Below are 26,365 nucleotides of genomic sequence, written 5' to 3' on the forward strand. Positions count from 1 at the left end.
TGATGCACATTGAACGTTTATCTATCCATAGAATCACAAGCCTTTACATACTGTAAAAGCATATCACATTGTGCCTTTCTAATTCCCTGCTTCCCTCTTCCATTTCCCTTTTACTCGACTAAAAGATAAGGATAACAGATAAATACATGCTAATACAGAATATTACATTTTTTATTTTGCTAATCAGCTCCAATACAGCATGAAGCATAATTCTGGAGCCAGTATTGAAGAACAAGTACATAACTTCTACATATTGAACAAGCAAACATGCTACAATGACATAAACAAGGGAAACATGCTAATAATTTCTAAACTTCAGGAACCAGCTAGAGGACTGGTCTGATCCTTCTTCTAAGTCAGTGAATTTCTTTTTTGTTGGCATGGTTTCAAGTAGTTACTTCCTTTCTGCATTTGAGGGGCCTGTATCATTTCAATACCCAAGTGTTCACATCAATTGAATCAAGCTACTGAAAGTCGCTGCCTGCTTATTGGGGTTTTCACAGATAGGCCTGATGCACCAAAACAGAAATATTGGCTCCTTGACCTTCTATGACGAGAGCCTTGTTTGGTCAAATTTGGTGTTTCATCATCAAATAGTTGATTGGAGGAAGATGTTCCTGCCAGATCATCTTCAATAAAAATACCTTTTTGTTTATCTACTGAATTAGGGGAAGAAAGTGATGATTTTGAAAATGAACTTGAACGAGAACGGTGTGGCACAGAAATATGAGGCACGGCCTGCATAACACCATGTACTAGCCCTGAAGCAAATCTTTTCTTCGCAGATGGACTTGATTGGTTGCTCCTGACAGAAAGTGTCCGTTTGTTGTTAGGAAGTGATGAAGGCTTCGAAAATCTCTCTCGAAGAGGAGTTGGAGCTTCATCTGAACTGTTGCATTTCTTATATGATTCAACTGAACCCTCATCAATTGATTTTTTGGATCTTTCAGTTTTCTTTTCTTTCATCCGGGGCCATGGAAGGACAGCTTTTAATCGTTGTGCTGCAGTATTCATGGAGCCTGGTTTCTTGCTAGTTAGTCCCTTATTGTTCTCATTGGTTGAGTCATATGGACCAAGTTCACTTGTAGATGAACTCATTACTGCACTACCCTGATCAGCAGTTGCATCTGATGAATTCTCAAGGCCCGTATACAAGAATATTTCTGTGTCAGAGATTCTAAACGAAGTTCCCGGACTGCCACCATTACCTTGCATCTTTATGCGAGAAGCAATGGCTTTTCTTGCAGTATAATCCTGAGAGCCAAATATTCCCCCAGCTGAAATTAACTGCCTAATCAGCAAATCTGATGATGCAGAACGTGGCTGTTGTCTAAGGTAATCAAGTGGTGTCAGGCCATCTACATCATGGACATTCACATTGATTGAAGGAGAAGTCATCAGAAGCTGCACGAGGTCAGAGTGAACATTCCCAATGATGGCCATGTGAAAAGCAGTCCTACCATCATTATTTTTGGCATTGATGACATCTTCCATATTGAAAACCTTCCCATATACCAACTTCTTCATAAGCTCAATTTGTCGGTCCAGTCTTCGAAACGCAGCTGTCTGGAAACCAGAGACAGCCTTATGGAGAAATGTTTCTCCAGAATTGTTTTTCAGAGAGATGGATGAAGGAGACGCAGAAATTAGAACTTCAACTGCGGCTAATTGGCCCCTATTTGCAGCTACATGAAATGCTGTATTGCCCTGATGATCAGTGGAGTTGATGATATCATAGAATGCTATTAGATACTTAACTACCTGCATTAACAACAAGATGTCAATTTATTTTTTTCTTCTATTTTTGCTAAATAAGGTGTCAAGATTTTTATTTATCAAGTACTTGGATTTAAAATAATAATAAAAATCCTACAGTTGCACCATGCAAGTGAAAACCCCATATGGGCCTCAATAACAATATTTGAGAAATATTGTAAATTTAAATCAGAGATTTTTGGATATCAATAAGCTTACAAGGGTTATATTATACAGCAATAAAATATTAATAGAAAACTAATTAAGAGTCAGGCAGCAGGACTTTAGAGCCATTAGTTCATAAGAGCCTCTGAAAAAAGAGATATCTGTATTTGCAAGTTTACTCTTTTCTGATTCGTTTTCGACCTAAGATATAACTTTATGGAGCAAATTAACTTTAAGATAAAAAGTCCATGCAGATCACGGTGAAGATTTTATAGATGGTATTGTGTCATTGTCTATTTGTGTACAAGTTAACTGATTCGGGCAGCCTTTCTTATCCAACAAAAGGGGCATGCATCTTAAACCACTTTAAGGCCAAAACTGACAAGTATAGCTTTCAAGGAGATGAGGGCTTGACCTCATCATGAGATGAATATCTAGTATGATTGGTGACCTACTGGTTTAACAAAACTTGGATGAGCAGAAGCCTGAGAAAGGCGGCTTAGATTTCAATAAGCATACTTGTATTATCCATTAAGCCTGAGTATTTAGAGTTGTAAGCCATTTTAAAAGTTTATATGATTATTTTCCAGCATTTAATACCCTGTTGCTCAAGCTTCACTTCCATGATTACATATCTTTAAATTGGTATTGTAAATAAACAATCAGTAATTTAAGGTGAATGAATTACTGCTAAAGTAAAATTAATTAAAGGATTTCACAATTGTGACTCAGTTATTTCCAATGATTTTTTTTTTTGGGGGGGAGGGGGGTGTGGAGATGACAAAATTAAAATTTTAGTTCTATGTAATGGTAAAGTATGAGCAACAAAAAAACAGGTGCACAAGAACAAAAAACAAAGGGTCAGTTTTCCATGAGCTTATAGTAGTTAGAGTCTCACCTCAACTTGCCCTCTCCCAGCTGCAGCATGTAGGATAGTTGAGCCCTGAACATCTCTATAAGCCAAAATATCAGAGCAATCAGCAAGAAGCTCCTTTAAAACATTCAAATTTCCTCCTCTAGCAGCAGCATGAACAGCCCTGTTCATCATCTCCCACTTGTAAACTGAAGGGATTTCCCCAATGTGTTCCACCATTTCTCCACCTTTACCTGTCAAAAACCTCGGGGAGACTGCAAAATCAAAAAGAAGCCTGAAAACCTCAGAATTCTTACTCCTGGCTGCTGCATAGAGTATATCAGTAACACCATATTCTCCTTCCCCAAAAACAAGTAAAGGGTTCCTTTCAAGAAGTTCTTGAACAAAACCCAAGTCCCCGGCTGAGGCAGCAGTGTACATAAGCCATCCTCCATATCCAGCTCCAATGAGTGAATTTTTCCCTCTCTTGGATTCACACTCAACAAGAAGCCTTCTTGCAACCTTAGAACGACACTTGGCCACATCATCAAACTGGACTTCATCATCCCAGACAGTTTCAAGTCTTCGAATTCGGCGTAAAGAGGTAAGCTTGATAAGGTGATTGCCATCAATACGAAGCAGCTCCCGGACCAAGTCATAGTGGCCATTAGCAGCTGCCCAATCAATTGGAGAAGCATACCACCATTGGTCTCCAGTGCTCTCCCACCGAAGAGGAAAATATGTTGGAGGCATTGGTAAGATGAGAAACTAGAGACTAGTGGAATATGATGATAAAGATCAAAGCTTATATGTGAGCTAAATCGAATTCTTTTGAGAAAAAAAACTCAAATCAATTCAACAAGACAGGCAATATTCACCAAGCATATTGAACTTTTAGAAATTGCAAATACAGAGTGAACGAGCAGAGTAGAACTAGACAAAAGGAAAAGATCAAAGTAATCAGAAAGAAATTTGAGAAAGACCACTGCTATGCAAAAGAGCGGGAAGGGACCAGAATAAAGTTAGAACAAACAAAATGAAAAGAAGCAAAATATGACAACTAACAACAAGATAAGCAAAGAGTCAAGCCTAGGAAAACCGAGAAAGACACACGGAGAATTAAAGAACTTTACTAAAGCTTACACAAGGAGACAACAGAAGAGGACCCCTTATGGTATTAATGTAGTGTAAGCTGTTGAACTACCTTTAGTAAAACCAATTACAACTCTGGCAAAGGAAATGAAGGATAATAGAGGCACAGTTTATGAAAATAAATAATGCCTTGTATGTTTTGATGCCAGGTTAGTTAGTTGGAATTAATAATATCAACTAGATGATGTGTGAAAGGAAACAGCCATCATTGCTCACACAAAGCAACCAGAGAAAAAGAAATAGGCCCTTAAAGGTGGAGAATAACAATATAGTTACAAGGTCAAACACTAATTATTTCCATAATGGAGTGCAAATACTAAAACTTTTTCTTTTTTTAAGGGAAAATGAGAGAGTAATGCTAAGGTCACAACTTTTTTCATAATTGTTGGTATAACTTATTATCATCAAAATAAAATAATATCGCTTTCATCTAGTCCACCAATGACACAACTTTTATTATACACAAATCATAATTGGCCATATCAGAAGGGGAAAACATATTGTGATCCTAAACTTATTAAAAAAAAAAAATACTAAATTACCAATTTCACCCTTCAACTTTGTCTAAAGTTTAATTCAGTCTATTAACTTATAACTTTATTCAATTCAGACATTCCGTTAGTGTCAAAACTGAGAAGCTACAAGATTAGTGAAAGTTGGAGGACTAAATTGAATAGTGAAAGTTAAATACAATATCCTAAGGTGAGATTCCTTTTGAACAGTGAAAGTGCAGTTTAGAGAGACACAGACAATGATGGTCATCCAAAAAGATAATTTAATTAAGAATATATATATATACACAAGAGGGAGAGAGGATAATTTTCACTTATATTGGTTGGTTGTAGTGATGATAGAGGTCGCAAGCTGAGCCAGTTGATTGAAACTTTCACTGTGCAGAAACATGAAGATGTTGTAGTACAACTTTCAGAAAGAAAAAAAAAAGGATTTTGGAGTAATTATAGGAAAGCTTAGCAGAATGCCTTTAAGGTTTGGAGAAGTTTTAACCCAGCTTATCATATTATCAAATGCTTAATGACCCTTTCAACTTTCTTAATTAATTTTTAGCCTTTGGATAATTTGCCACGCGTGGTTAAAGTGATGGTTGAACTCCTAGGTCCACATGATGGAGCTTGGCCCATTCAAGTACTCAACCAAAAAAGTGTTCCTCTTTCAATCTGAATTTGATCTGAAACATCATTATTATAATTCTCAGATTTCTTTTAACTTACAGCTTTTGGACCTAAAAAAATTATAACTTAAGATATGAGCAGTGACTTAACCCAAGTATTGCTTCACATTTATAAACAGTAAAGCGCTGAACCTTAAAACAGCTTAGAGCCTTAGTCGTCCTTCCCTGAAACGAACTTTCATGCTGGAGCAAGAACTAGAGTCCAAGGTTGTGCAATCCTTCTAGCTGCTATCCAGAATTTTTTTTTAAACCATTTATCACTTCAAACAAATATATTTTCAGCACAAACTACCCAATTTTTGTGTGTTAATGTGGCTGGGATGCTGCAGGATTAGGCCACAGAAAGTGCAACTCTTTTCATTGATATGGTAATAATGTAGCACAAGTAGTGGGTGGTGCAAAGCACCTTTAGACTGTCACATTAAATGATAGTTTTGTTGGTTCAATCAACTTTTCTCCCCCTATTTTCAGAAGTTGATATATTGAGATTTTCATTTGGTAGTTAGTTCTTTTCATAGGTACTAAATATTTACCAAGACAAACCAGGGCCACTTCAAGATGAAATTAGTTCTCTCAAGCACCCACCAAATAACACTTTTATCTTTCCAATTATTCCTTCTTATAAGGAAACACAACCATTCCTGCAGCATTGCGTATTAAGATTCAATCCATATCACGTCCAATCCAAAGTAAAATCCTTGCCCCACCTCCAAAAACAGCATAATTGGTTAAACAATAAGTCCATCGACAAAACTTACTTATCAACTTTTTTACAACTTGTTGAAATGGTAGATTGTGAACAATGTCAAAATAAAAGTAGTGTCGATGGTGATTCTTGTGAAGTGATTTGTCTAACATTCACAAGTTTCTATCTTAACAGATTGTGAAATAAGTTGTGTCCATAGCAAAGTTGTTAATTAAAATGTGCATGTGAGTAGAAAATATAAATTGAAAAACAATACATAAGAGATGCATTAAAGCTGATACACATGAATGAAGCAATTTGCATCGTGGTGCTTCAAATCTTGAAAAAGGAAGCCATGTGGTCTGATAAAATTTTCAATGACACCCTATCCATGGCTTTGATTGTAGCACCAAATCTTCGCAAAAAATTTGCCAAACTTTGTCTCCAAGAACAATTCTTCTCCCTTTAGAAGTAGATGAAGGCAACATCATGCGTTTTAAAAGATCTACATGCGTGTATAATTCATCCCCCCCCCCCCCCCTCCCAAAAAAAAAAAAATCAAGTAGAGAAAAACAACATGCTTGCCCTCTCTAATTTTTTTTTTTTTTTTTGGGGTCTCTAATTAATTTTAAATTTAATTTACGTTTAACTCTTTAAGTGTAATACCACAAGTTTTGTAGCGAGTTTTATAGCTCAACTGATTAGTACATTTTGGAACCCAACTATAAGAATCTGTCCAATTAGTTGGCTCATCTACCCCTTTCGGAACTAAAGATGTTAGGTAACATATTAACCCCATGTTTGGCATGTGTCGTCCACTAATGCTTCCAAACCCCTGCAAATCAAGTATGACATACTCAATGAGGAAGCTAGCTGGATTTGCAACTCTGTTCGAGCTTTTATATTGGGGGCTCGTACCTTGCAGATTGGCGAGCGGTGCTATTTTGGCTCTTTAAAAGCCCTGTAACTAGAAGGTACAAACTCTAAAATAAATTTTTTTGACCAAAAAAGAAAAGAAAAGGATGACATGTGAGAGGCAGCTTTACTTTTTGCAGTACCTGCATCAAAAGCCATAATAGAGGGTGGGTTACCTGCTTTAACAATAATAATGCATGTGTTGTTCCCTGCTTCTATCATTTTCTTGCTTTTCTTTTCTTCTGCTTCCACTAGTCTCTTTTCCACTTTAATGGGAGTCATAAAGCCTAATGTTCACATGGCTCGAAGAAAGGCATGACAATCTCTATTGTAACACCATCATGGTGGGCTAGAGGGTCAGGTTGTAACATGTAAGCCATGTTGCACTACAAATTACAATAGTTCGTAGGAGTACCAAGAAGGCAAGAAATCTGGACCACCAAAACCAATTCATATCGATTATAAGATGACAACGATCGACAAATGTAATGTCAATGTGTCCATATGTCCTTAGTTCGTGCAATATGCTTGATAGGAAGGGCTGGACCACCAAGGCACCAACTCAATGATACGAGGAAAAGTGAAAAAAGAAAGAGATCTCTTACGATAAACTCCAATCCCCCACCATTGCTAAGAGGAGACAAGAGGATGTGGCTTCCACCTATGAAGTTTAATTGCAATACCAAAACTCAGGTCCCAACTCCCAACAGAGTGATGCAATGAATAGTATATATAATAGTCTGTATTGAACCCAATATCTTCCATGTATAAAATCCAATAATGCCTTGAGCACACTCAATGTCAGCACCTTATATTGTTGCATCCTTGCCTCAAGCAGTTGGGGATCCAACATCTAATGGACCCTATAGAAAATGCATCTTAACTTGGGGGAAAAATACCCACAAGATGCAATGTAAATTGAAAAGTAGGATAATACATCCTTTGCATTGCAACCAGAGAGGAACCATGAACCAACATCTAATGGACCCTATAGAAAATCTATCTTAATAGTTAATTCCCACAACTAGGTTTCACACAGTGACACCTCTCAAAGTAAAGAATCACCTGTCTAAATGGGGTCCAGCTCCACAATCCCCAGCCACAAGTCTATAATGCATAATGTTGTAAAACTAAAATATCATGTTGCAGGTCCTATTAACGATTTGAGGCATTCCCCCCTATATTGCACATCTGGAAGATTGTTACCATAATAACATCATTTCGTCAAACAGTCAAAGCAGTAATGAACAACTCCTCCCTACAATGAGGGGAATTAATAGGAACTCAGGGTCAAAAAATAAAAAAGTACAAAGTGACTGTACAACCTAGTCCAATTATAATGTTAAGCAAAAGGTAATGCCATGGTAGGGCTCTGCCACAATGCTAGTGACAACATATCAAATCTTTTCTGCATCATTAAACATGATAAATCTAAAAAGTGAAGAAAAAGTGTTCAAAGCTACAGAGAAATTCGAAATCATTTCTTCTCTGTTCCAATCCCATTTGATCATTTCCACACATGCAAATCAATCACCCAAAAGAATCCCAGAAGATGAAAATGAATCAGACTTGACAAATAAATGATGCCTCTAACAGATTTTAGTTTAGTTCTTGGCCTTAAGGGAGTTGTTTTCCTTGATCCTCGCTCGGTTGTCCAGCTTAACAAAGCGTTTGAGATCTTCATAAGGGAGGGTTTCAGTTTTCTTCCTCCTTAATTCACTCAATGCTGTTTTTTTATCGATCAAATGCCATAGCCAATCGGGGTATTCAGAATCAGGTAGGATCTTGGGATCTGCCCCATCCTTGAGGATATTGGCACCAACCACTGTAGTAGACTTGACTTCTTTGCTAAGAATTGATTCTTTTGGTGCATCACTGGCTGCACTCCCTTTAGAGCCCTTCTTTGCTTTACCACTAGAATATGTTCGTCGGCTTACCACCCCCATTGCCTCCCTGGTAATGGCAATGCTTCTAATCAATCTGACAGGGTTCAGTGCCATAACCTTAACCTGTGTCATCAATGTTAATGAATATAGGAAGGAATTGTTTCTTAACAGGAAAACTGGGATTTATACCCTAACACTATCAATTTTACACGGATTTATTAGTTTCCAAGTTCCCCCATCCCCTGCATGAATGTATGTTGGTCAACAGATTATATCCTTCTAAAGATAATTTTCAAGGGAAGCTAGGCACAGACCAGGAATGCTTACATTTTAGAGCAATTATTCAACCGTATTACAGACAGACAATATTTGACCAATAATTGTTTGAATGGTCCCATGTTTGGGCCATAATGAGATACATACTATTGTTTTTTTGATAAGCAAGATACGTTCTAATGTAGTATTAACTATTTCTCTTTCTTTTAGATTTCAACTTCCATTTATTGTATCTCTCTAGAATTACTTTGTGTATATTTCCTTTGTACATGAGGTAGTTCCTTTTCCTCAATAAAATTCCATTACTTATAGCCCCCCCGCCCCAAAAAAAAAAAAAAAACTTACAGGGTTATATCTAAAAATTAAAATTCCAGTGCTCATTCAATGAAACTAAGCTTGTAGACTACCAAAGGAAGCAAAAGCATGTGAGTCCCAACATCCAGAGTTAGAATTTTTTTTGGCAAGTAACATCAAATGCTTTGTTAAAACAAGAACATAGACAGATTGTTAGTAATTCTTAATTCTCCCATATCTAGAATAATCCCTCAAATCAATAATCACAATCATAAAATGGAACTGTACATCACAAAGTTTCTCTTCTACTAATCTTTTGCAACTCCTAACTTTCGAAGTACTCAATCTTTGTTCAGCATTAAACCTCAATTCAACATTCTCAAACACATTCAAACTCAACTTTACCCTCTCACGAGCCAAACTAAAACCTCCCGGTAGTTCCTTGTATTCAAATCATCAAACAGCTCGAGTGTAACATAACCGACTCAAGAAAATAAGGAATTAGAATAGCACCAATTCAGTTTCCGCATTCAACAACTTACCCAAAAAAAAAAAAAAAAAACCTAGAAAATTCTTATCTATCTCCAACAACTACCAGATAACGACAATAACAAAGCTTTAGTCCCAAAACAATTTGGGTTGGCTATGGATTCTCAATAGATTAATCAGGTCCACCACTTGTATTTTTTTTTCTTTGCCATTCGCAACAGCAACTCTTAGTAAACGCTCATTTTAAACTCAAAACACCGTTTTGCAATAGCAATAGCAATAACTTATACAAACAGCACCCTAAAAGTCAATACAGTACAACTTCTAGTAGCCAATGGATACAATTAGTAATTGTGATTGTGAACTCCTAAAGAACCCTAAACGCAACTTAAGCGCACCGTTTGGTTAGCTGGAGAAATCAGAGGGAAAAAAAAAAATTTGAGAAGCTTGTAATTTTAGATCTACTACCATTTTTCTCAAAACGGTGAGGGAATTCAGAAAATTTCAATATGCAAAAATACCTGGTTCGAGATTTCGAAGATTCGAATTCAATATGGTGGCCCCTGCTTTTTGATAAGAAGCTTCTTCTGCGATAGGGTTTCTCTGAGACCCAAAACCAAAAATGGCAGGCACTGCAATTTGTTGAAGGAGAAATGGACAAAGGGACAAGAAAGTTCTGCTCTTACTATTTTTTGGGCCATAATAGTTTTAAACCATAGCTAAAAGCCCAACTCTAAAAAAAAGTTCTTTGTCTTAACGTTGGGCCATCTTTCATCATTCTTACAATTAGGGCCGAAATCCACCAGTGGGCTTTAATTCTTTATTTGTTTTTAAAATTGCAAAGTTTTTTTTTTTTTTTGAAATAAAAATTGTAAATTGAATATTCACTTTTTTATCAATTTATGGCCAGTTTGGATTGAGGAGAAGGGATGGAGAGTAGAGTTGGTTAAAAATAGACATATCTTTATTTCTTTTTAAAATCACAAAAAAAAATTTCTTAAGAAACAAAAATAGCAAAGTGTATATTCACATTTTTTATCAATTTAAAGATGCATGTTATGTTGTGTCATTTAAAATCAAGATTTTTTTAGCAAAGGGTATATTCACCTTTTTTTATCAATTTAAAGACGCATATTATGTTGTGCCGTTTAAAATCAAGATTTTTTTAGTAAAGGGTATATAGGGACATGGGCCCAAAATCGTATATTGGGCTTTGTGCCTTATCCGAGGACGTTATCATGTCCGAGGATGGACAAATGATTAAGGGGGACTCCAATTTGGAGCCTCATGAATAAGAAAAGATAAGAAGATGGTCTGAGGAGAAATTTCTCCTCGGCCATGGCATATATAGCCTAGACACGCATCCCAACGACGAAAATGACCTCATTGGAAGCCCCAGTGTAAGAGGCATGCCTCATGAACACACAAGAAGGAAGGGAGTCTGAAAATATCTAAGGAAAGACTGCTACCCCTGTATTAAATGCATTATAGCTACTTTTCTGGTCGCATTTATGTAGAGAAGACCCTTGAACAGTGCTTCCTTGGCTACCACAACTAATAGAGAGCTAGATGGGTGTCTGATGGGACGGACACTTGAGTAGTAGCGTGAATGATTGATAAATAGAGGGCTAAGATCATCAGGAAGGGAAGATATAATGTCAAAGACCCTACAAGGAAGGGCGATTGGGAAAAAAAAAAGAGAAACAACACTGTAGTAACCAATACTGCACTTGTAATTAGTTCCATTGTGATATACTAACATTTGTCTCCTCGAAAAATATATTCACCCGATCTTGCGCGTTTTGCTCATGCATGATCATTGTTCAAACCCATCATAGTGGTTGTTGAATTCACTAAGGCCTAGTTCTTTGATCCACTCTCAACAAATTCATTGTATTGAGCTTATTAACCCATAATCTCATACATATTAGGCTTGAGCTATAAACCGTGCCCCTACAAGGTATATTCTCCTTTTTATCAATTTAAAGATGCAGGTCTTTATTTGTTTTTAAAATAGCAATTTTTCTTTTTGAGAAATAGAAATAGCAAAGTGTATATTCATTGTTTTATCAATTTAAGTATGCATGTTGTATCATGTCATTTAAAATCAAGAATCACCATCATTTTTGGAAAGAATTTATTATATGGAGATTTTTTTCTTAGAAATTTTAATATGTATATAATGTCACACACTAAGAAAGAATTGACTTGAGTCCAATACTTCTATGCACTAAAACCCTACCAATAAAATCTAATTTCTTTTAATAAAAAATAATAAAATATCCGATGTAAAAATATTTGAACATAATTGTAGGGACCCAGTTTGGATTGACCCAGAGTGATGGGTTTTCAGCCCAACAAGCCCAAACAATACATTTTTAGAGTATGAGTCCAAGAACTAGTACTGTTTTTCAGGAAGGGTTCTACTCATCAATCAATAAGGGATACTTTCGGTTCGCTCTCTGAGGAAAATTATCCTCGGCTCTCTTTCAATTGGTCTCTCTCTTTCTTGTTCTTTTTCTCTTTTTTTTCTCTTTCTTTTTTTCGTGTCCTCCTTTCCTGTTTTCTTCATTCCTATGTTATATACTCCGATCTCCCCCTGTTTCCATCGTACACGTGTAGTTCTTATCCTAGGAGCTCCTTTCTGTCCCATCCAGTACCTACCGGAACCTTCAGCTTAGTGGCCATAAAGCTGCTTAGTTACTGTTCAGGTATCACCTCCACATTAATGCGGCCAGACTGTTAGCTGGAAAGCATTTAATGTGGAGGTGATGGCCTCAAAAGATATTTGCTACCTTCCCCGACGCAAAAAAAAAAAAAAAAAAAATAGAGAGAAAATACGAACTGGCCCAAATAATTAAATTTCATTACAGCCGAAGTCCATAACTTGCTCAAGTAGTCGAAGTGAAGCGTTTCACTCTTTTCCCTTTTCCCAAGCAAAAAGCATTGAATACATAAACCCAACCTCCAAAACCCCACCCATTTCCTAAACCCTTTCTTCACCTTCAGCCGCTCAAAAAGTCTCACTGTCCCATTACCAAAAACCCTAACAAACCCACACTCACTCAACCATGGGTAGTAACCAAGCCGTTTCTTTATTGACCAACATCGCACGCGCCGCTTTGGGACTCGGCGCCGCCGCTACCGCTCTCAGCTCATCTCTCTACACCGTCGACGGTGGCCAGCGCGCCGTCATCTTCGACCGTGTCCGTGGAATTCTCAACGAGACCGTCGGCGAAGGCACTCACTTCCTCGTCCCATGGCTCCAGAAGCCTTTCATTTTCGATATCCGCACAAAGCCACACACTTTCTCTTCGGTCTCCGGTACTAAGGATCTCCAGATGGTCAACTTAACCCTACGCGTTCTCTCGCGTCCTGAGGTCACGCGCCTCCCTGAGATCGTCCAAACCCTAGGTCTCGAGTACGACGAGAAGGTCCTCCCTTCGATCGGAAACGAGGTGTTGAAGGCCGTGGTGGCTCAGTTCAACGCCGATCAGCTACTCACCGAGCGTCCGCAGGTCTCGGCGCTTGTTCGGAACGGACTCACCGAGCGCGCCAAGAACTTCAACATCGTGCTCGATGACGTGGCGATCACGCACCTGTCTTACGGCGCTGAGTTCTCTCGCGCCGTTGAGCAGAAGCAGGTGGCGCAGCAGGAGGCGGAGAGGTCGAAGTTTGTGGTGGCGAAGGCGGAGCAGGAGAGGCGTGCGGCGATCATTAGGGCCGAAGGAGAGAGCGAGTCGGCGAAGATGATTTCGGAGGCTACTGAGAAGGCTGGAACTGGACTCATTGAGCTCAGGAAGATTGAGGCCATGAGGGAGAATGCCGCGACTCTCGCCAAGTCCCCGAATGTCGCTTACTTGCCCGGTGGCCAGCAGATTCTGATGGCTCTCAATGCCAACCGTTGAGAGTAAAGGTATATTCATTCTTATCAATGTCATGTTTTCATTGTTTTACTATAATTGCTAATGTGATAAGCCATACAAACTGATGTATTTAACTTTTAAACACAAGAAAATTCGTATATCATGATACCTTGCTGATTATTACATTCATTGTCGTTTCAGTTTGTAAGTTTGTAATGTTAGCATTTTCTCGTGATAATTTAGAATTGCATGACATGTAAGAAAAAAATTGCTTGTGTAGTATATCACCTTACGAATAATGTGTTTGTATGATAAATCAATGGTGCATGTCATTTCCTTCAAGATCAAGCAATGAGCTTTGCTTTGCTTCTGCCAAGTGAAGTGCCTAGACCCTGGGGCTTTGAGTTTTGAGCTTCTATACATTAAGTCTAGGGTTCTGTTGATTAATAAATATACTTAAACATAACACCTATCAAAAAAATAAATAAATATACTTAAACATAATTAGGCCAGTATATGTGTATGCATTTGGGAACACCACCCCACATGAGGTAAGACAATCAGTTAATAAAATCCCTATGAATGATCCCAAAATTATGTGATTTTTTTTGGTTATGATGATTCTGTTGCTATTACTGAAGTCAGTTCTCCCTCTAGATGGAATGGTTCTTCCGCTTTATCATTGCTCATTTCCTTCTTTTTGTTGGAGGTTAGCAGTAGCCTTAGTTATAATTTTTTTAATAATGTAATTTATTTATTCTTTAGAAGTATTTTTTAAATACATTATAGTCATGAAATAGACTTGCTTTAAATCATTGCTTGAAAAGATATCAAGACAAAATTTAGCCTGTTTTTTACAATGCATAAGTTTCTGTTGGTTGACCTGTTTTTAAGTTATTTAGCCTGATTTTTCACAATGCATAAAATTTAACCTGTTTTTAAGTGTATCTGTGTTTAACTATGGGGTTGACCTGTTTCTGTTTTATATGTGTGAAACTTTTGTGTTGTTTAAAATGGTATTAAGGACAATCAGTTCGAATATAGAAAAGTAGGACATTTTTTTTTCTTTTTCTTTTCTGAGTTGAAAACGGCAGGAAGAATTTATTAATGAGTATCAGAATATACAATGTTCTAAAGGCAAGGAGGACAGTCCTCAATCCAAAGGAGAGGTCCCTCAGTGTCTTGAGCATGCTTAGCTAAAACAGGAGATGCATGGTTGACTGATTTATTAATAGGAATAAGAGAGACAACTAGGAGCTTGCTCAGTGTGTCTTTAATATCATCAAGAAGCAAACCAAACTCTGAGAGATCATCTCTGTCTATTGTAAGAGCCCCAAAAAATTTTGGATCTTCATTGAACTTGCAGCTTCCAAAAGCCAGCCTCAATGCTTAAAATATGACTCTTATGGGCAGCTAGGAGTTGCCTGAGATTTTGTTGTATTGATGACTTCAATTTGTCTCAAACGGCAGCTAGAAGCACGCCTTCTCCTTCTCCATCTCTAATAACAGCACCTATTCCCCCACTGGTTATCAACCTTGTGTTTGCTTTTTGCAAAATTTAACTTGTAAAAATTCTGATCTGGGGGTTGCCACTTTTGCTCCCAAATACAGTCTTTTGATAATTAAAAACTTAGTGATATTTGTTTATTATAGCTTAATAAAATTTGCTGAGACTATTCAATTTGACGGTGGAGGAATCACATTTTCTTGTTGTAGTCCTGACTTGACATCAGAAAAGTAAGACTATCCTCTATAAATGTATTCAACCTTTGTTGTTGCTTTTGTATATGACTCTTGTATGAATTCCTAATACTTGAATAGAAATTTTAATTAGTTTGCGTGCTTCGTTCTAATTCACATGTAAAAATTATGGGTTACATTGGCAATTGTTTCAATGTTTTTCATTACATTTCATGAGAAGCACTGTGAATTGGATTCATCTTTAGGAGGCTGTATGCCAAAAAAACCCACAAAACTTTCAGTGTGACAGATCAAATATTATCATAAAACATCCAATCATAAATTTTCATTTTTTGGCTTTTTTGTTTGCAGGGTCTCATGACATGGCATAACAGCATGACGAGGTCATGGATTTGGACAAATTGTTGGTTTATCGCTCTGAAGTTGTTTCTTTATGTATCTAAGATCATATCATTTGAACTTTCTTAAGATCCAGTCAGGAAACTGTTTTGGATGTTTTGTTGAAGAGCATGGGTTTTTTTCCTTGTCCTAGAAGTATGACAATGTTTATAACTTACGTGATAAAATTGGATATGTTCATCTATGCCAAATGCATTTTCCTTTCCCCAATTTACTTTATTGCCATCATTGATGGTTCTGATTTATTGATTGATTTCCCTTTGACACAATACAAGATGATCTAAACGCTGTCATTAAGTTCTCTGTGTTTTATAGATTGTGGAACTTAACGATGTGATGAATTCAATCATGTATTTACTTGGTAATGTATATAGCTGTTATGTAGCTTCTGGTGGTTATCTTCATATAATACCTAGTAAGTGCAGAATAGTATCTGTTTATCTAGTACAGATGTGCATTTACTGCCATCGGATAGGGTTGCAAGCCTGCAAATTAGCTCAAGCTTGGGTTTGTTAAAAAATACAATGGTTTGATCTCCAGTTGAGTTATGATACCCACTTTCCCATGCTCAACCTGAGCTAGATGTGAGCTTTATGTATCTAAGAACAAAAAATTAAGCTCATGAACAGGCTCATTTATTCTATCGTTGTTGGAGCCCCTAAATGCACTCTTTCCTATAATCTGTTTTTATTTTTTGGTTCGTTTTTAATAGGATAGCAAGAAGGATGCCAATGTACTTGCATTTCTGTTTTTGTGAATGAAAGCCTATGCAAAAATTATTTTTCAGACAGGTTCTGTGTGGTCTGGCAAGCCTCAACAGAAATATAGGTCAGAATATAAAGCACTGCTCTAGTGCTCTCAACAATCTAGCACCGGGGCCAGCTCTGTGCTCTCAGTATGTGTGCTTATAAAGTTTAAACCAGTTCTGGTCGTTTACCATTTGGGCGGTGTAAAAGAAAATGGACAATTTTCATCCAAACTAGTTCAAAGAAAAGTTTCTCCAACCTACTATGCGATAAGCCGCCAACTCAAAAGATTATCTATTTATACTTTAAATCACACAATTTACTTAAACTAGTCACATACCTACATGATGCGTGAGAATATATAATTATTTTGTAATATGATACTGTGGGGGGAAAAATGTCCAATCTAACATAAGGGGCCTAGAGCTCCATGTAAGGATTACTGTGTGTCTGAAGAGAATAAGAGGTAAGGGCAAGATCCATCTGGAAGAGGGACCCCCAGAGAGAAAAGTGATTACAATCCGAAGAGGTCGCCTTCTGTCCGAAGAGATTATACTCTTCTGATGCGAATAGTATGGATTAATTGAACGTATAAAAGGTCAAGATGATCTTTTGAGGACTCTTCCTGATCAAGATAAGGTCTAAGTATACTTGGAGACGATAAGGATGAAGAAATATCTAAAGAGAAAGCTGCTACCACCGTATTTAATACTCTGCAGCAACTTTTCTAGCCGCATTTATGTGGAGAAGACCCTTAAACAGTGTATTTTCACCTACCGCCACTTACACAGAGTTAAAGGAGATGCTTGACATGACATATACTCACGTAGATTCATGGATAAGGTACAAGTGGACGATGGAGATGAGGAGAAAGGAGGTTATATAAAGGAAAGAGGCTCCTGAGGAAAGGGGGAAAAGAAAAAAGGAGAGAAGAAAAGAAAAAGAGCTTGATTGTAACCCTAAGATCTGTATTCACCACATAATCAATAATATACCTCTTCGGACACCCATTCCTTACGTGCAAATTCATGTTGGTTTGTGCTTGAGGATTGTGATTAATTGTTGTCGATTCCATAATCAACCTAGCTCTTTTACCCACTCTCTACAAATTCATTGTTTTGCGCTTGGGCCACAAATCCTAATCCTACAGATACAATTTATAATTTATTTTCTAAAATTTATTGAAGACAGTTTTCTCCTAAAAAATTGAACTATTTCTAAAATTATTTTCCAACTCTCTATCTCTACAAATATATCATTATATTATTTTGGTTTATTTATTTATTTATTTTAGATATGATATTTGTAATCCAATAATGGAGGGACATGCCAACACAGCATTAGATTTCCTATTTTTCTTCCCATGATGAGATTGTGTCATATTTTATTTCTACTAAATTTTGAGGTGCAACCTTCGTACCAGTTGCTAAATTCTTAATTCCTAAAAGTGATGTCTAGTTAGTTGCCAATAGAAAAGAATAAGACCACAAAAAATAAAATAAAAAATAAAGTGAAGTTTTATAGGTTAGAATCATCATGTACAAAAACTTATTTACAATAAGGTAAATAAATAAAATACCTAATAAACAAACCTTACTTCAGCAAAATGATCAAATTTAATAGACCATCACTTATATCAATTTCCATCAAAGACCAAATTGTCAAATAGTAATGTGACATTGATTTCACCCATGTCCACTATTGACATTTATCGATGTGTCCATATATAAATCACTCAACTGTCATTGTTTTGAATTCCTAGAGAAAATCAAAATAGTGTGTGTATGAATTGTAAGTAAGTGAGTCACTTGTATTGCCATAACATGGTCAAAGTTGGTGGCAAACTTGCTAAACTCAGCCAATTGTTCCTACCTCGAAGAATATGTCTATTAACATTCTAGGTTATGAATTTCAAATGGCTATGGAAAGTTATTAGTTTATATCAATTGCTATGCCCCAAGAATAGAAATTGCTTTTGCCTTCATTGGAACACATTAGCTATATCATATTGTGTTCAATAAGGAAAGAAATAGTATTGTTAAGTTTTGTCTAAAACTCATGTACATATTATTCTAGATATTCAAGAAGAGAAAATTCTAAAAAGAAAATCAAGTTGTTGAAAAAATTGCATAATTCAAAATCTAAAACTAAAAACCCAATTATTGTTCATGTATTGTAGATAGGTATTCAAAAATCAAGAACCAATTAGTTTTTCTATCCACACAACAATTAGCATAAAGCTAGGTACTAATGAAATTTAAAAATAATTCAGTTCTTTGAATTTTGTCACTCCTAAAATACCAAAATATTTCTCATAAGCTAAATAATCCCCAAAGTTATTCGTAAACCAAACTGGCCAAGTAAGGTCCCAAACACAAAAATTTTAGTCACAACACAACAATCTACTTAAGCCAATGTACTTTGAAGAATTAAAATTTTCTTTAAAAAATTAAGATAAAAAAAAAAAATTAAACTGTTACATCCCAAGTTCCATACTGTGTTTTTTTTTTTAAATATATATATATATATATTTAAGGTTCAAACTCTACTCTCTTTTCTCTTCCATTTTCCACAATTTTTGGGACACCAAATAGTCAAATTAAACAATAAACAACAAATCATTAGCATAAGGAAATGAAAATCTAATATAGTTGATGTGTATGAAACAGAGATAAGCATATAAGATGACTGGAAAAAGAGAACAACATCAATTTCTCTTTGATGAAAATGAATAACACTTTTACTATAAAACAAAGACCAAAATAAAAACATCACATTGAAATTAATTATCATACATTGTAGCAAACATATTGAGAGTAACACTTTTACAGTCTAGAGAAAGGCAACCGTAAAACAATTTATAACAAACATGATCAAATGCCCAACTCTAATCAATTTTAAAAAAAGAAAAAAAATATATATTTTAATAGTTTTGAGACCATGAAAACTCAATCTCGTTCATAATGAAATCCCAAAATTGAACCACGTTTTTTTTCCCCCTAGTAATGAGATGGGAATAAATAAAAAAAGAATAAAAATAATACAAATAGCGTAACTCATTTTGACTTTATACTCTTTGGACCTAGGCTACCAATGTTCACCTCTCATTTGCTTCAGTTTCATCTGCAAGCTCTAGAGTCATTGTCTGTCTCTTGCACTCATTTGATTGGGTTTTGGTAGACAAACTTGAGCCATGACCAAAAGAATGGAAAAAACACTCAAGAAACTATCGCATTGAAGGCCATACCGATCAATTTGTAAAAAGAGAACAATAGAAAATTTATAGAAAAAAAAAAAGAAAAAAAAAGAGAGATGAGGAGGTTGCAATCTATCAGTGACTATAAGAATTCCATATAATAGCGGTATCTCAAGAGTCTGGGTTAATGGAAAGACACACGACAGATTTGGAGACAAAGTATCGGTGACTATAAGAATTCTATATAATAGCGGCATCTCAAGAGTCTCTATATAATAGCGGCATCTCAAGAGTTTGGGTTAATAGAGAGACACGCAATAGATATGGAGATAAAGTAACACCTAAAATTAAGAAGAGACTCAATAAATGGCAATTAGCAAAACAAAAAATAAAAAAGAAAGAAAGAAAATAAATAATGACATGGCTTTGATGTGGCTTAACTAGAGCGTAGTAACAATAAATACTACGCTTCAGCTTTTATATATATATATATATATATAGATATAGATATGGTAATAGGTGTTATTTAGCAACCCACTATGCGCTTATCAGTGTTATTTAGCATCCAAGTTTTGTAGCATGGTACTTTTGTGTTGCTTAAGAAAGTTATCAACATGATTGAGCGAAAGCTAAATGCTTTTTTATGGACTGGTAAAGCTGAAAAAGCAGCTGGAGTCAGTTTCTTTGGACATGTTATGAGAAGAGGAAGAACACTTTTTTACTCAAGCAGGTTCAATTTGGATTGCTTGGATTAGATTGTACTTACTTAAAGGGGGTTGCTTCTGGAATATCAACATCCTTCCAAGTTCCTCATAAGTATTTTTTTGTTAAGAAGGCTAACAAGGCCTCCAACACAATTTAGGGGTTGGGGATGGAGCTTCTATTCATCTTTGGCAGGAGAGTTGGCACCCTAAGGGGCCATTGAACTGCCAAGTAATCTAGCTTTATTAAAAGAGAAGTTTGAGTACGACATAAAATGTTACAACTTTTGGCACAATTATTCTATGTGTTAGACTGTGACTAGCTGTCTATCACTTTCATATGGATCTACTACTTTTTTCTCCACCACTGACAGTTTGTCATGTGGACAGTTGTGACACAAATTGTGACATTTTATGTAGTCTTAGAATTTTTGTTATTAAAATTAGCAGGTGGGATTGACCTCTTGCCGGGTTTGAGTGGCTGGTTGCTGTCGGAGGTAAGGGTTTTGAGGTTCAAATTAATGGGAATGAAGATGGTCCTTTCAACTACGCATGGTAATTACAATTCATAAGATACTTGGGGTGCTATTAGGCACAAACAGCTTGTGGTAAATTAGTAGAGAAGTGTACAGTTTTCTGGTTTTATACCTAGACATGCTTTCATAAACCTGGTCAACTGTCAAATACAGATTGATTATAAGAGATAGAATACTCGTATGAGGTTATAAAGGTGATACTACTGGTGTTTTCCATAGAAGCAAGATTAAATTAAGAGACCACCTTCGTTTTGAGTGTTCTGTCACTCATAGATTGTGGAAGTAAATCTTGTTGTTGTGTTTTTGATGGCCAAATTGGGAACATGAGTTGAATTGGGGGATCAATAGGTTGAAGGGTACTGGTTTAAAATTTTAAGGCACAGGTTGTGTGAAAATTGGCCTGGGAAAGCATCTATCTACCATGTTTGGAGGGAAAGGAATGAAAGGATTCATAATTGTAGGATGTGATGAGAAGAAAAAATCCTGAACTGTATTGCTGTTGATGTGAGGGGTAGAACTAAAATCCCTGCAAGATCCAAATTGAAGAGTTCAATATTGTATTGCACCTTGTGCTGCATATGGAAGATTCCTTACTTGGTGCTTGCTTTATTGAGTTGCTTGGTTGCGCTGTTTTTGGTATGGTTTGTAGCAGATACATATTTCTAAAAGTCTTTCGGTATGGTGTTTTAGTTTGTTAAGAGTGGTTTGTTCTGTAGTGTTCCAATATGAGTAACGTTGTGCTGTCTGTAAAGGGGTTGGTCTCTTCTTTTGTGGGCAGTTTTGCTGCTCGTATTAGTTGACCTGCTTTGCAGGCTTCTCTGTTCTCATTTGAAATTGAATTAGTATACTTATTCATTAAACACTCTTTCATTTCTTTTCTTGTATTGTGTTATATTTCTTTTTCTTTTGTAAGACCATAAAAATGAAAACTCTTCTTTCATTTCTTTTCTTTTGCTGTGTTATATTTCTTTTTTCTTTTGTAAGACCATAAAAATGGAAAGTATATCTTTTCTTGAAAGTGTGGACTGATGAGCTTAGCAATCGTGATGACTTTTTTTTTTTTCCCGTCTATAGCATACAACAAGAGAACCAAAGCAAATAAATCACGGCAGAATCTGTAAATTTTAAGGCAGAAAAACCATCCAAGAAAGCCACAAAATTAGGAAATAAGATAATTAATAATCATATCTTATGGGAAAACACCGGTCAAGAAAGAAGGGGTGATACAATGACTCCAAATTTAAAATAGACACATAATATATAACCATCCTCATATCAATTATTCCAAAACATTTCTCTGTACCTTACAAAAATTAAGCTGCAAACTATGCCAAAGGAAATGGAAGTGAAAGTGTGAAACATGGTGATTGTCTAGACTCCAACACGACTCATTGAACGGAGGCAATGTGTCGGATCAAATCAATAACACGTGAGCTGCAACAAAACAAAACCACTTCAGAAAGTAATCCCAAAAGTAAACCAAAGATAGCTGGAAATTTAATCTGCCAAAACTGGTTGGGGCAAGCAAGATAGTGAACAACTAAGAACTAACACTGCAGAGAAAAATAAAGCATGCATTGACAAGTAAATGTTGGCATTTACAAAATTACATCTACTAAAGACAATGGGGCCAAAAACCATTTACATACTTTTAAGGATTCCATTATAATTATCACAACTACCATTGTTAATAATACAATTTGTTAGTTGTAAAGAATGTTCTGAATCATCTATACTTAAAAAGTATGTTTTCTCTGCAATGCAGTTGGCCATAAGAAAAGTGGCTATGAAAATAAATCAGCTTCTTCATAAGTTTGACATTAGTTGGCTTGCCTAGGATCAATATCATCAAGATAGAAACGTGGCTATCAATTCATGGTTGTAATTGGAAAATTGGAACAATCGCCACAACATTAAGTGCAGGTAAATATAGTGTTGTCAAGACCAATTTTACTAGCCAAAAGCCACTAATGTAAGCATCCACATTTTACAACCAAGAAAGACCACAATGACAACGTTTTTTAACTCCCTATCAATTGTAAGATTATTATTAAGACATAGATATGTTACCTGTAACCCCACTCATTGTCATACCAAGAGACAAGCTTCACAAAATTGTCATTCAATGCAATCCCGGCCTTGGCATCGAAAATGCTTGACCTGAAGTAAGAATCAAACACAAAGTAAGCTTCAATTGAATATTAACTTGTAGCAAAAGCTAGAAAAAAGACAATGAAATATCAAAGCAATTAAGTTCATTTGGGGGGGAAAATTAGCAAAACCACAGCACCTGCTGTCACCCACAAAGTCAGTTGACACCACATCCTCCTCTGTGTAACCAAGAATTCCTTTTAGTTTACCTTCAGACTCCTCCCTACACAACAATAAAACAAATAAGGAGATGAAGGAAAGGTAGTGATTGGAACATTATACACTTTTACTTTACAATTCCCTAGTGATTAGTAAATAGTAGAAGCTTTACACTTTACCCATGAGCCCTTTTCTTCCCTAAACAAAAAATTCAAAAGGAAAGCATTCCTAATCCTTACTTGATAGCAGCTTTTATCTCCTCATAACTGGCCTTCTTCTCAAGTCTCACAGTGAGGTCAACAACTGAAACATTAACTGTAGGAACACGGAAAGCCATCCCTGTCAATTTCCCATTCAATGAAGGCAGAACTTTACCAACAGCCTGCATAGTTAAGGAGTAAAACACAGATTAACCAGTGAGCTAAAGAAGACCGAAGTTTGGTACTACTAAAATTCAGTACATGCCAAAGAGAGAAGATACTTTGTAATCATAATGGTATGGAGTAAAAAGAAAGAAAATGAGGGGGCTTAGTTAATCATGAATTCCACAAGGATATATTTTTTTTCTTATTTCACCTATGATACATCCAGCAAGATAAATGCAAAGCATGCTAAAAATGATACATTTATGCAGATCAAACCATAGATGAAAGAATTTAATACCTTAGCAGCTCCAGTACTGCTAGGAATTATGTTGAAGGAAGCAGCTCTGCCACCTCTCCAATCCTTCATTGATGGTCCATCTACAGTCTTTTGGGTGGCTATATGACATAGAAGTCATGTCAATCTATAGTCATATCCCATGTAAATGAAAAGAGTGTATTCCAACATAGACTCACCAGTAATGGAGTGGACAGTAGTCATAAGACCTTCAACAATACCAAATCGGTCATGAATTACCTGCCAAGAGATATATTCAAAAATCATACGATTTGCACTTAAATCTTTATACTTTCTCAATTCTTAAAGGCATGGTTTTGCACAACACCAAAGTAACCAGAAAAGTTTTAAAATTACCTTAGCCAATGGGGCAAGACAGTTGGTGGTGCAGCTAGCATTAGAGACAATGTCAAGTTCTGGCTTGTAGTCGTTCTCATTGACACCCACAACGAACATGGGAGCATCCTTACTCGGTGCTGAAATAATTACCTTCTTTGCACCAGCCTGACATACACCCAAACATGAGAATAGGTAAAAGAATTGAGAAATCTACATAATGGAAGTAAAACAGAAAATTTGATTCACAAAACACAATAATATCTTTATTTATTTTCTTTCTCTTGTTTTCCTATAGTTCCTCTTCATAATACTAATATCACTATCACAAACTAGGAGCAATATATATACCATAATCAAATCAAACACAAAACCAGCATTCGAGCACTTAGTCACAAACCTTCAAGTGGGCAGTGGCTTTTTCCTTGTCAGTGAAAACTCCAGTGGACTCAACAACAAATTCGGCTCCAGCCTCACCCCATGGGATCTCTTCAGGGTTCCTAAATATCAGAAACAACTATATATATTATACAAGTACTAATAAAATCTAATTTCACTCTAGAAAATGAACGAAGAACCAAATAATAAAAGTTGAAAATACCTGATACCAAAAGTAGCAACTGGCCTGTCACCAAAAAGAAGAGTCTTAGAGTCCTTAACCTTGAGTTCATGGTGCTTCCATTGGCCGTGAACAGTGTCATACTTAAACATGTAGGCCTGTGCAACACAATATCAAAATTATAGTACTAAGCAAAACTAGACAACTAAAAAGCTTTTAAATACCCAATATTTGGCTACAAAGAAAGTTTAGCATACGAACAGTCATCGAGCACTTTCAATCATTTGGCATAAATAAGCAAAGCTTTTAATGTTAATTCTGCAATATCAAAATAATATTTTAAAAAATCCCCATTTAATTTTACTTTTTTACCTTTTTTTTATATATAAACTGCGAAATTATTAACAGCAAAAGGCAGAAGTAATCTCCATGAAATAATGAAGAACTGATGGGTGCTAACATGGGCGGAGACAGGGGGGCAGTTGCCCCATGACACTACCCAAAGGTCCCAGACCCCCTCGACATTCTTTTAAAAAATGATTTTTTTTTTAATATTTCCAAATCAAAACTTCTTTATTCTGCCAGTGAGCTCTAGATGAAACAACACCTCTTTCAGTAAGAAATGATGAAATGTGGGTTCAAACTCACTAAATTTGTGTAAACTTTCCAATAGAGAAATAAAAACGGGGGAATAAATTTTAATTTACACCTTTAAAGTTTGGAGTAATTGTGTTTTTGTCTCCTAAAATTTCAAATTTTAGATCTATACCTCTAATGTAAGGTATTATTACAATTTAAGTACTTCAGTCAATGCACTGTAATGATGTGTCCGTTAAGTACCAACTAAGCTTAAAATGACATCATTTTTTTCTTCTCAAAAACTACATCACATTGAACTTATTAAATCCATTTCAAGTATTATTTTTGAGTAAATTGTAATTTATACTTGTGGGGGTTAGAAACACAAAACAAAGTAAATCTTTAAATGTGCTTGGGCTTCTAATCAACACAACTAATTTTCTAACTAAAAGGGGATTTGATTCCACAATGTCAAGATCAGATAGGAGATTGAAGTCAAAGATAACAAAAAAAGATACTTTGATTGACAAAAATCGGTTTTCCAAGATACAAATGGTTGTTCCATGGGAAAATACAAGTTCTTGCTCTCACTATTTCTCTCTCTTGTTCTCCTTCTCAAATTTTCTGGATCCCCTTTTTTGTTGGTGGTTTACTTCTTTTTATACTCCCCCTCCCTCCTATATAGTTGTTCCTTCTTAGTTGGATTTGTGGGGATATTTGTTCCATTAAACTCTCTTTCTGCCATTTCTTAATCACGAAGGCAGACTTTCGGGATATTTTTACTGTTTAAGCTAGTAATTCAGCATTTAATGGGATTGACATTAGGTAGGGAGAGATCATTGATGCAGAGGTAACTGTTACATTGGGCTCTACATCTTTTTCTTTGCGTTCCTCGAGAAGATAACGAAGCAATATCCTCAATGAGCCAGCTGATCGCTTCCACTTTACCTCAGGATGACTATGTTCCTTGGATTACCTCGGTAACAGGCTTAGAGGGTCTCTCTTCTTCTAGGCTTTGGTTATCTCGTGTTTACATATGAGCAAGGCCATTGCCATGGAAGGGAATCTTTAGAATCTTCTTCTTGGCCCAAAATCCATGAGGCAATCAACACTCGCT

At 36.1% G+C, this 26,365-nt stretch overlaps 4 protein-coding genes across 4 annotated transcripts; 1 reads left to right on the plus strand and 3 right to left on the minus strand.

Moving 5' to 3' along the window:
• Positions 1-119: 119 nt before the first annotated feature.
• LOC111992536 (uncharacterized) lies at positions 120-4,054 on the minus strand. The gene is made up of 2 exons (XM_024024413.2): positions 2,819-4,054; positions 120-1,761 (listed from the first exon to the last, which is right to left on the minus strand). The coding sequence occupies exons 1-2, from the start codon at positions 3,524-3,526 to the stop codon at positions 460-462; spliced, it is 2,010 nt and encodes a 669-aa protein (XP_023880181.1). The 5' UTR covers positions 3,527-4,054; the 3' UTR covers positions 120-459.
• Positions 4,055-7,955: 3,901 nt separating this feature from the next.
• Positions 7,956-10,326, minus strand: LOC111992534 (large ribosomal subunit protein mL54). Its single transcript, XM_024024410.2, has 2 exons — positions 10,181-10,326; positions 7,956-8,723 (listed from the first exon to the last, which is right to left on the minus strand). The coding sequence occupies exon 2, from the start codon at positions 8,712-8,714 to the stop codon at positions 8,319-8,321; it is 396 nt and encodes a 131-aa protein (XP_023880178.1). The 5' UTR covers positions 8,715-8,723; positions 10,181-10,326; the 3' UTR covers positions 7,956-8,318.
• A 2,292-nt stretch (positions 10,327-12,618) lies between these two features.
• LOC111992525 (prohibitin-3, mitochondrial) lies at positions 12,619-15,835 on the plus strand. The gene is made up of 2 exons (XM_024024396.2): positions 12,619-13,575; positions 15,578-15,835. The coding sequence occupies exon 1, from the start codon at positions 12,731-12,733 to the stop codon at positions 13,565-13,567; it is 837 nt and encodes a 278-aa protein (XP_023880164.2). The 5' UTR covers positions 12,619-12,730; the 3' UTR covers positions 13,568-13,575; positions 15,578-15,835.
• A 6,128-nt stretch (positions 15,836-21,963) lies between these two features.
• LOC112033202 (glyceraldehyde-3-phosphate dehydrogenase, cytosolic) lies at positions 21,964-24,851 on the minus strand. The gene is made up of 9 exons (XM_024024389.2): positions 24,712-24,851; positions 24,511-24,610; positions 24,132-24,278; positions 23,954-24,014; positions 23,778-23,875; positions 23,354-23,496; positions 23,095-23,178; positions 22,875-22,964; positions 21,964-22,238 (listed from the first exon to the last, which is right to left on the minus strand). The coding sequence occupies exons 1-9, from the start codon at positions 24,819-24,821 to the stop codon at positions 22,193-22,195; spliced, it is 879 nt and encodes a 292-aa protein (XP_023880157.2). The 5' UTR covers positions 24,822-24,851; the 3' UTR covers positions 21,964-22,192.
• Positions 24,852-26,365: the final 1,514 nt, after the last annotated feature.

This window comes from Quercus suber, unplaced genomic scaffold (genome assembly GCF_002906115.3).
Source record: "Quercus suber isolate HL8 unplaced genomic scaffold, Cork oak 2.0 scaffold_59, whole genome shotgun sequence".
Lineage (NCBI taxonomy): Eukaryota > Viridiplantae > Streptophyta > Magnoliopsida > Fagales > Fagaceae > Quercus > Quercus suber.